This window comes from Oncorhynchus mykiss, chromosome 21, assembly GCF_013265735.2.
Source record: "Oncorhynchus mykiss isolate Arlee chromosome 21, USDA_OmykA_1.1, whole genome shotgun sequence".
Lineage (NCBI taxonomy): Eukaryota > Metazoa > Chordata > Actinopteri > Salmoniformes > Salmonidae > Oncorhynchus > Oncorhynchus mykiss.
Genome location: NC_048585.1, coordinates 55,420,237 through 55,431,256, shown reverse-complemented (window position 1 = coordinate 55,431,256; position 11,020 = coordinate 55,420,237). Strand labels below are relative to the sequence as shown.

At 42.5% G+C, this 11,020-nt stretch overlaps 1 protein-coding gene across 2 annotated transcripts in view; it reads right to left on the bottom strand.

Annotated features, from left to right (window-relative positions):
• Positions 1-1,550: 1,550 nt before the first annotated feature.
• Positions 1,551-11,020, bottom strand: part of LOC110500895 (stromal interaction molecule 2) — a 79,792-nt gene continuing 70,322 nt past the window's right edge. The window contains exons 8-12 of one of the 2 annotated variants that reach the window (XM_036958259.1): positions 8,365-8,526; positions 5,391-5,491; positions 4,678-4,916; positions 4,285-4,462; positions 1,551-3,590 (exon numbers count right to left, since the gene is read on the bottom strand). In XM_036958259.1, the coding sequence (XP_036814154.1) occupies positions 3,029-3,590; positions 4,285-4,462; positions 4,678-4,916; positions 5,391-5,491; positions 8,365-8,526 (1,242 nt within the window). In that variant the 3' untranslated portion in view covers positions 1,551-3,028. The remainder of the gene's footprint in view (positions 3,591-4,284; positions 4,463-4,677; positions 4,917-5,390; positions 5,492-8,364; positions 8,527-11,020) is intronic. The other variant, XM_036958260.1, reaches the window with a different exon arrangement.

Sequence of the window (11,020 nt, the reverse complement as noted above, 5' to 3'; positions counted from 1 at the left end):
TATTATGAATAAGATTATAAACTAGGTGGGTCGAGCCCTGAATGCTGATTGGCTGACAGCCATGGTATACCACATGTATGACAAAACATGTATTTTTACTGTTTTAATTATGTTGGTACCCAGTTTATAATAGCAATAAGGCACTTCAGGGATTTGTGGTATATGGCCATTTTACCACGGCTAAGGGCTGTATCCAGGCACTCTGCGTTGTGTCGTGCTGAGGAACAACCCTTAGCCGTGGTATATTGGCCACATACCACACCCTCCCAGGCCTCATTGCTAAAATAGAATATGTTTCTAAACACTTGGTACCGTGATTATGGAAAATCCTGAATGAATTGTGCATCCACATGAATGAAACATTCTATAACAATGCTGTCTTCAGTGAATTACTTAAGACTTTTTTCTCCAGTGTTTGTCACTCAGAGAGGCATGCTTCAAACGCATTACGTCATAGAATGAAAGCGTTTTGATAGTCACGTTACATTGAGGATGTGTAGGGAGGAGTTTGTCTTCGACTCATTAGGTTTCAGAACCAAAACTCAATAGAAGTTAATTAGGAAACTATTATATTCTTATTTTATAAGAGAAGTGACTCCAAAATGACAGAATACATTAATCACCATTCATTTTTTCATGGGAAAAACAACAAAGACAACAAAAAAAAAGAGTGTGAAACAACCAAATAAACTGCAAATGCATCCAACAAGTTTGTAGAGTCACAAGTTTGATGTAGTTATTGCGTGCTGGGAATATGGGACCAAATACTACACTTTTGACTATTTATTTATAAGAAACTTTAGGGGTGTCAGCAATAAATTAAAAAAATGAATAAGTTGTTAAACAAAACCTCTTTCGCTGAGCAAATGTATTACCCAGAAAATATAAACGCAACACGAGCTGAAATAAAAGATCACAGAAAAGGCTTATTTCTCTCAAGTTTTGGGCACAAATGTGTTTACATCCCTGTCAGTGAGCATTTCTCCTAGGCCAAGATAAGCCGTCCACCTGACAGGTGTGGCATATCAATAAGCTGATTAAACAGCAGGATCATTACACAGGTGCACCTTGTGCCAGGGACAATAAAAGGCCACTCTAAAATGTGCAGTTTCTTTGTCACAACACAATGCCACAGATGTCTCAAATTTTGAGGGCACATTCAATTGACATGCTGACTGCAGGGATGTCCACCAGAACTGTTGACAGATAAAACATTAAATTTTTTCTCTACTGTAAGCATCGTTTTAAAGAATTTGGCAGTACGTCCAACCGGCCTCACAACCGCAGGCCACGGGTATGGAGTCGTGTGGACGAGCGGTTTGCTGATAACAACATTGTGAACAGAGTGCCCTATGATGGAGGTATGTTATGGTAAGGGCAGGCATAAGCTACAGACAACGAACACAATTGCATTTTATCGATGGCAATTTGAATGCACAGAGATACCGTGATGAGATCCTGAGGCCCGTTGTCGTGCCATTCATCCACTGCCATCGCCTCATGTTTCAGTATGATAATGCACGGCCCCCGTGTCACATGGATCTGTACACAATTCCTGGAAGCTGAAAATGTCCCAGTTCTTCCATGTCCTGCACACTCACCAGACATGTCTCCCATTGAGCATGTTTGGGATGCTCTGGATCGACATGTTTGATAATGTGTTCCAGTTCCCGTCTATATCCAGTAACTCTGCACAGTCAATGAAGAGGAGTGGGACAACATTCCACAGGCCACAATCAACAGCCTGATCAACACAACGTGAAGGAGATGTGACACGATGCATGAGGAAAATGGTGGTCATACCAAATACTGACTGGTTTTCTGATCCATACCCCTACTTTAAAAAAAAAAGGTATTTGTGACCAGCAGATTCATTTCTGTATTTCCCAGTCATGTGAAATTAGGGCCTAGATTAGGGCCTAATGCATTTATTTAAATTGACTGAATTCCTTAACTGTAACTCAGTAAAATCATAGAAATTGTTGTTTATATTTTGTTCAGTATAGTAGAATTGTTTTTAGAATAGAATATAGCTCATTATTTGAATTATTTTTTAATACAGTTATTATTGCTCATCTTTATCAAGGGTGTCAATAATTTCAAACCTCACTGTGTGTGTGTGTGTGTGTGTGTGTGTGTGTGTGTGTGTGTGTGTGTGTGTGTGTGTGTGTGTGTGTGTGTGTGTGTGTGTGTGTATATATAGAACAATCCATAACGAGAGACATTGGAAAACGCACCAACTGGTTCTGGCTGCAATAGTCTACCACATGTTGCATCTCCCCAAGGCCTCTATCCATACATCATTCTCTTCCACACATCAATATTTACTCCGCACGCAGAGGCGGTCCTTTCCCAGAAAACAGGAAGGCAGTAGTGCAACAAACTCAGCAGGATTTTTACTTCTCAAAGGAAATGAGTCCAGAGCTCAGGAGCCTCTGTCAGACAGGAAGTGATGTCAAGCTAACAAGCCCACCATGTAAACCCCCTCAGTTTCCAGATAGAACAAGTGTTATTTATTTTTTGGTTCTTTAACTCAAAAAGAACAAGAGAAGACAAGAGATGTGACCAGGCTAATGCTCTTCACGATTGCCTGGGCGACGGCAGCTGGCACGACCCTTGACCTTTTGACTTTTCTGTAACCTTTGAAGGCTTAAATGTGAGGCTATGGTCGCGTTACCCTATTCATACGTTGCATGCATCAACCAATGTTTGCGCGCCACATCATCGACTGACAGATTGCTACAACATATGATGTGGTTCGCTGATAAGTAAAATACCTATCCAGGTGTTGTAAGATCTGGTATGCATCAGCAGCACCCTATGAGTGGAAAAAAAGGCATTATTGAAAAATAAGGCTTCCAATCTGGAAGAGGTATGAGGGATTCAGCCAGAGATACATTCCATCTTGGAAGAAAAAAAAGGAACAAAAATAATGTTTTGGCTTCCTTTGATGACGGCCATTTTTTTAAGGCTAGAATCTCTCTCTATCTCTCTCTCTCTCTCTCTCTCTCTCTCTGTGTGTGTAGGACTATTTTTTCTTCTTGAACAAGCTCTTGATTTTGGACGAGGACCTCTTGGCCTTGTCTCCGTTGCCACTGGAGTCCTGGGAGGAGGTACTCGGTTGCTTCTGCTCCTTGGCCCCCGCCCCCCTGCCCTCATTGTCCATTGAGGTGAGGGACGGGTAGCGCCCGACCGCCACCCCGCCTGCCCCTGTCATGCTCGCGTGCAGCTGGCCCATGCTATAGGACTTCTCCAGGATGCCGTTGTACATGGCCTTGTTGCCTGCCGACGAAGTGGTGAAGGACATGCTGTGGGACCCTGGGATAGATCCGCGGGTGAGGTCGGGCGAACCCTTGTGTTTGTGTCTGTGGTGCTCCAGGGCTGGGGAGGGGGCCGAGGATCCCCCTTGAGGAGGTGGTGAGTCCCGGACATAAGACTGAGGCTCCTGCTGGCTCAGCATCATCAGCTCCTCACGGGAGATCTTGCGGTAGGGGGTCTCTGGGCCCGGTGTGCAGGGGTTGGTGTAGGACTGTTTACGCCCCATGGAGGAGTTGAGAGAGTCTGTGTCTGAACACGTGTCCTGAGTATCCCTGTCTCCGAGAGGGGGAGATAGAGAGAGTAAGAGACAGAACGAGACAGAACACACACAGAGAGAGCGAGAGAGAGTAAGAGTGAGTAAGAGAGAGCGCAGAGAGAAAGGGCACAGCGAGAGGCAGAGCGAGAGAAAAAAAAGAGAGCAGAGCGCGAGAGGCAGAGAGTATGACAGAGCGGAGAGAGCGAGTATGATGCAGAGAGAGAAAAAGAAAGAGTAGAGAGAGAAAGTAAGAGAACAGAGAGAGAGAAAGTAAGAGAACAGAGAGAGAGAAAGTAAGAGAACAGAGAGAGAGAAAGTAAAAGAACAGAGAGAGAAAAAGAACAGAGAGAGAGAGAGAGAGAGAGAGAGAGCAGAGAGGCAGAGCCAGAGAGGCAGAGCCAGAGAGAGAGAGCCAGAGAGAGAGAGCCAGAGAGAGAGAGCCAGAGAGAGAGAGCCAGAGAGAGAGTCAGAGAGAGAGAGAGCAAAAGTGAGAGCAGAGAGCAAGAAACTGAAAGTCAGATCAGCACATATTCAAAGATTCAGACCCCTCTGATTCAGAGGGGTTGGGTTAGATGCACCAGACACATTTCAGTTGAATGTATTCAGTTGTACAACTGACTAGGTATCTCCCTTTCCCCTTGCTATTCTGAACGCATTATCATAAACAGACCTGCACAAAAATAGGGCAGAAGTGGTTTAAGGTAACATACCCCTTTCTCTCCATGAAGAAGATGTATCCCTCTTCCCCCTCGGGATGATAGGAGAGGGCTGAGCTGGTCATGGAGAGCAGGTCGGGGTCGGCTGACGTCATTGAAGTGCTGTAGAGGCTCCGGCGGGAACGGCACAGGCTGCTATTGCGTGTTAAAGGGGGCCGCATCATAGAGGCTGCTGGGAAAAATCAGAGAGAGCGAGGGGGTTTGTATGGTTACTATCATAATCATACATAGTGGACACTTAACACACGCGAATTAAAAACACACATTTTTAAATCTATTTGAGCCTTGTTGAGGTCATACTGAGGTCATACTGAGGTCATACACTCTGTCACTTTACAACTGTAAATGGAGTATTTTTTGCATTTCCATGACAACCTCCACACTTACAGGTTAACTGTGGAATGATTGGAGGAGTGTCCTCATCGAGGTCGTCCACCCCACCGGCGATGGGATAGGGGGGCACGGAGACGCGGGGCATGACCACCCAGCTGTGGTCTGAGTACAGGGTGGCAGTCAGGCTGGGCAGCCCAGCGTTGTGCACCAGGGGGAAGCCGCACAGCTTCTCCATCTGCTGCCAGCGGTGGAGGCGCTCCCTCAGGCAGGCCGTCACCTCCGACAGGGACTTCCTGGAAACAATCAAATGTATTTAGAAAGCCATTTTTATACCAGAACTTATCACTATGTGCTTTCACAGCAAACCGGCCTAGACCTCAAAGAGCAAGCAGAAGCAGGGACACGTTGGCGAATCTCCCTAGAAGGAAGAAACCTAGAGAGGAACCCAGCTCAGAGGGGAGGCCCATTCTCTTCTGGCAGTACTGGCCTTTATCCAGACACTTGGGTTTCTGTGTTTATATTTGAAGCAGATACCGCTAATGCATGGACAACAAGTTACTCTAATAGGTATTTATACCCGATAGGTAGAGTTTGACCTATGTGGGGATCCTGCTAGCCTCAGTCAGTAAGCAATAGATCTGGCATAAATCCCCAAGCCTTTCCACATCAATTCAGCTCAATGGACAAAGACATACGGATCAGGGTGACAAGGCACAGCACGGTGACAGCAGAGAAAATGAATGGTGAGAGCACGCGTCTTCTCTTACTTGGCCTCTAGGATCTTGTGGTCCACCTCGTCCAGTGACGAGCTGTGAGCGACGTGAAGGGTCCCAAACACACTACTTCTCTTCCTCTTGATTTTCTCTGCCTGACACAAAGACATAAGACACCGTTGGGCTTTGAGAAGATGAAACATACTTATTCATGTCCCTGAGGGAGAGAGGGTCATGGGTAACCTTTACATTACTTCAGGTATCCTATTGAAATATTGGGTGCAGGGAAGTGATCACATATGGCAGATATTGATAAGGGGAGAGAGACATGGATTAGTGATGAAGGGGCATCAAGATCAGGTCAGGTCAGGTTAAGGGAGAAATTAAAGTTTATGGCCCGTATCACTTCGTGTCCTGCCTAGCAGTAAAGATACAATGTTTGTACAGATGGGTAGGAGGAGACTCAGCCTAGGAGGAAGGGTTAAATATCAGTGTTTGTGTGAAAATGTGTCTAATGCAGCTGTATTGCTCCTCTGGGAAGAATAAACTTGGTGAAGCTTTCATAATGTCGGTTGAGTTTTCATTCTGAATGAGAACCTAACAACACTATATGAGGCGGCAGGGTAGCCTAGTGGTTAGAGCGTTGGACTAGTAACCGAAAGGTTGCAAGTTCAAATCCCGAGCTGACAAGGTAAAACTCTGTCGTTTTGCCCCTGAACAGGCAGTTAACCCACTGTTCCTAGGCCGTCATTGAAAATAAGAATTTGTTCTTAACTGACTTGCCTAGGTAAATAAAGGTAAAATAAAAAATATGGCTGATCCCCACTATCATTTAATATTTCCATTCTCTGCTACAATGCATGTTCGTGTCAAAAATCGGCCCATTGTAAATTCAACATTCCTTCAGAAAGTCTTCACACCCCTTGACTTTTTACACATTTTGTCGCGTTACATACGCCTGAATTTAAAATGGATTCAACTGAGATGTTTTGTCAAATGGCCAACATAGGAATAACCCCATAATGTCAAAGTGGAATGATGTTTTTAGACCTTTTTACAAATTCATTTTTTTTTTAAATTATATGCTGAAATGTCTTGAGTCAATAAGTATTCAACCCCTTCGTTATGGCAAACCTAAATAAGTTCAGGTGTAAAAATGTGCTTAACAAGTCAAATAAGTTGCATGGACTCACTATGTGTGCAATAAAAATGTTTAACATGTTTTTTTTAATGATTACCTCATCTCTGTTCCCCACATATACAATTACAGTATCTGTAAGGTCCCTCAGACGAGCAACTTCAAACAGATGTAACCACAAAGACTAAGGAGGTTTTCCAATGCCTCGCAAAGAAGGACACCTATTGGTAGATGAGTAAAACATTTAAAAAAGCAGACATTGAATATCCCTTTGAGCATGGTGAAGGTATTAACAACACTGGATGGTGTATTAATACACCCAGTCATTACAAGGTACAGGCGTCCTTCTTAACTCAGTTGCCGGAGAGGAAGGAAACTGCTCAGGGATTTCACCATGAGGCCAATGGTGACTTTAAAACAGTTACAGAGTTTAATGGCTGTGATAGGAGAAAACTGAGGATGGATCAACAACATTGTAGTTACTCTAGAATTCTAACCTAAATGACAGAGTGAAAAGATGGAAGCCTGTACAGAAGACAAATATTCCAAAACATTGAATCAAAACTGCTAAAAATGTGGCAAAGAAATTAACTTTATATCCTGAATACAAAGTGCTATGTATTGGGGCAAATCCAACACAACACATCTCTGAGTACCATTATTCATATTTTCAAGCATGGTGGTGGCTGCATCAAGTTATGTGTATGCTTGTCATCGGCAAGGTCTAGGGAGTTTTTCTAGGATAAAAAGAAACAGAATAGAGCTAAGCACAGTCCTAGAGGAAAACCTGGATCAGTCTGCTTTCAGACAGAGACAAATTTACCTTCAAGCAGGATGATAACCTGAAACACCAGGCCAAATATACACTGGAGTTCCACACCAAGACAACATTGAATGTTCCTGTGTGGCCCAGTTACGGTTTTGTCTTAAATCGGCTTGACTTGAAAATGACTGGCTAGCAATGATCAACAACCAACTCAACAGAGCTTGAATAATTCGTAATACATGTGCGCAAAGCTCTTCGAGATTTACCCAGAAAGACTCACAGCTGTAATCGCTGCCAAAGGTGATTCTAACATGTATTGACTCAGAAGTGTGAATACTTATGTAAATGAGATACTGTATTTCAATATATTTGCAAACATTTCTAAAAACATGTTTTTACTTTGTCATTGTGTGTGTAGATGGGTGAGATACAAAGTCAATGTAATCCATTTTTTAAATTCAGGCTGTAACACAACATAATGTGAAATAAGTAATGGGGTATGAATTCTTTCTGAAGGTGCTGTACATCTCTTGCCAAGACCACAATCTGTTGGCTAGAACAGAAACAGACTGGTGTCCAGACTGATAGACAATACAATTTACTACAGAGACTAGTTTTATCAATAAGTCCTCAAATTGGGACACATCTACTTTAATGAGAGCAACATATTGCTGTGTCTCCTGGTTTGTGCTATCACAGCGCCGCATTTAATTGACTTCTGAAATTGCCTGATGAGTCAGTCTCGCTGCAAAGGCAAAAACAAACAATGCAATTAAAAAGTAATTTAGCTGTGTCATTAAAAAAACTCATTAGGAAAAAAAAAAACTAATTTTGTTTCTGTGTGTGTGTGTGGTTTGTTTCTGTGTGTGTGTGTGGGCGCGCTTGCCTGTCCGTGTATCTGTGTGCGTGCTTGTGTGTGTGTGCTTACGTGCGAGTAAGTTTTCAATTATACAAGGGCAACGCTTGTTCCAAATTGCACCTCAGAATTGAACACTCAACTAGTTTACAAATTCAGAACCCAGTGAGGTTTGAACCAAAATCCACTTAAAGTCTGATCCTACTTAGAAAAACTCTCTCAAAGGAAGTGATGTCTTAGCGATGTCATTTGTTCTCCAGGAAGTTACCTCTTCCTTAGCGACCGTGAGCTGTAGCTCCGCACTGTGTTTCTTGATGTTGTAGTATTGGACCTCCACCTCGTGGGTGAGTTGTAGCCACATCTGTAGGGCGTCGGGCACCGACCACTCCGTCTGCATCTCCTTCTCTGCTCGCTTCAGGGCCATACGAACCTGGAGACAGGAGGGGAGGGGGGGGACACATTTAGGCGTCGCACGCGTATGAATTAAAACGGTATCAGGGCATAAAAGTGGGGGCAGTACTGTTACTGTACACAAGGGGGTGGTACTATGCAATGTGCAGGGGAACAAAGTCAAATGCTTTACTGTGGAATACCAGTATACACAGAGGAATAGTATTCTGTGTAGTAAGCATATGCTCTGAATTCCACACTGCATTCATATGGTAATTGAGATTGCATTGTACTGTCTGCGCCACTAGGGGGAAGTATTTCACGTGACACAGAGAGACAGGATTTGACGCAACAAAGGGGGACAGTATTTCACGTGACACAGGGGGACAGTATTTCACGTGACACAGGGGGACTGTATTTCATGTGACACAGGTGGACAGTATTTCACGTGACACAGGTGGACAGTATTCTGTTGAGCGTTTCAAAAGGGAGGGAATTTTACCCGGTGAGAAAATGTGCCAGTAAACTAGCAGATGTACGGAAACGTAAGGATTTTTAGGTCACTTTCATAACATGTAAAAGATCAAATAATAAAACAAGCTGTTTTAAATATGAAAAATAGATTGACAAAGCTGTAAAACATGATCTTAAATATAAAACATCAACTTAGTGAATACCATTGGTGTTTAATATGAGGGTTTCAGCCTGATGTATACTTTATATTCTTTAAACTTTTTGACTAATGTCTATATGTTTTTGTTGTCGATGTTTTGGGGCTAAACTGGGGGCAGAAGTAGTCTATAGTTGGAAGAGTAGCAGAGTAAATCGCTAATTATGTAATTAGGCAGGTTTTCATGGATTCATGCATAAAACTTATGGACAATATTGACACAGATTTGACCAAAATGAATATTTTATAAGAAAAATTGGTTATTCAACAAGTATACATTACCCACATACACACACTGAGTATCTCTCTCTCAGATTCCAACAACTGATTCATGTTTGGAAATATAAATACTGTAAAGCTACCAAAGAACGGTCTGTTAATTGCTCACTTGAATATATTCAGTTTAAGGAACAAAATTAATGAAATATGCTGTCTAGGGCAGTCAAACAATATTCATGTATTGGCAATATGAGAGACTCACTTTGGACTCTTCTATTGAGGATGCTGAGATCTCTATACACGGAGACAATATGTTCAGGAGGGACAGAAATAGATATGGGGGCTGTAGTTGCAGTTTACATCCAGAGTCATATTCCAGCAAAACAACGTCAGGACTTCATGTGGAGTGGATTAGAGGCACTATGGGTACAGGTGCATTAACCACATTTGAAACCTATACTAGCTGGTTGCTGCTATAGGCCACCTAGAGCTGATGTGAAATATCTTGATGTAATTTGCGAAATGTTGGATAAGTTATCTGATGAAAATAGGGAAAAATATATATTTTTTTGTGAGATATGAATAGTGATGTACGTATGTAACCTGACCCAAGTTATGACATCATCAACCAGAACGTTCACTGATAGGTCCGGTATTACATCATCAACTTGTATGGATCACATTTCTACCACCATGGCTGAACATTGTTCTAAAGCTGTATCAGTGTCACTAGGTTGCAGTGATCGTAACCTGGTTAAATTCACTAGGAAAACTACAATACCAAAAGGCTGGCCCGACAGAGGGTTCAATCAGGACTCGTTGGTGGATGAGATTAAGATGTAAAGCAAAGTGAAAAAAAAAAAAAAAAAACTATTGAGGGTCATGTTGGACGCAGCTTTATCACGGTCAGAACACGTAGATCATGTTGTTATTAATATGGGTAAGGGAACACAGATCAGATTGTAAATAAGATGGGTAAGGGAACACATAGATCATGTTGTTATTAATATGGGTAAGGGAACACAGATCAGATTGTAAATAAGATGGGTAAGGGAACACATAGATCATGTTGTTATTAATATGGGTAAGGGAACACAGATCAGATTGTTAATAAGATGGGTAAGGGAACACATAGATCATGTTGTTATTAAGATGGGTAAGGGAACACAGATCAGATTGTTAATAAGATGGGTAAGGGAACACATAGATCACATTCTTATTAAGATGGGTAAGGGAATTACTGTTACAAGAAAATGTTCAGAGTATGTAACATCTAGCACACTGAATCAGGTGATTCAATCCCTGGTCCTATCACACTTAGAGTACTGCCTGGTCCTATCACACTTAGAGTACTGTCCGGTTATATGGTCAATCCCTGGTCCTATCACACTTAGAGTACTGTCCAGTTATATGGTCAATCCCTGGTCCTATCACACTTAGAGTACTGCCTGGTCCTATCACACTTAGAGTACTGTCCAGTTATATGGTCAATCCCTGGTCCTATCACACTTAGAGTACTGTCCAGTTATATGGTCAATCCCTGGTCCTATCACACCTAGAGTACTGTCCAGTTATATGGTCAATCCCTGGTCCTATCACACTTAGAGTACTGTCCAGTTATATGGTCAATCCCTGGTCCTATCAC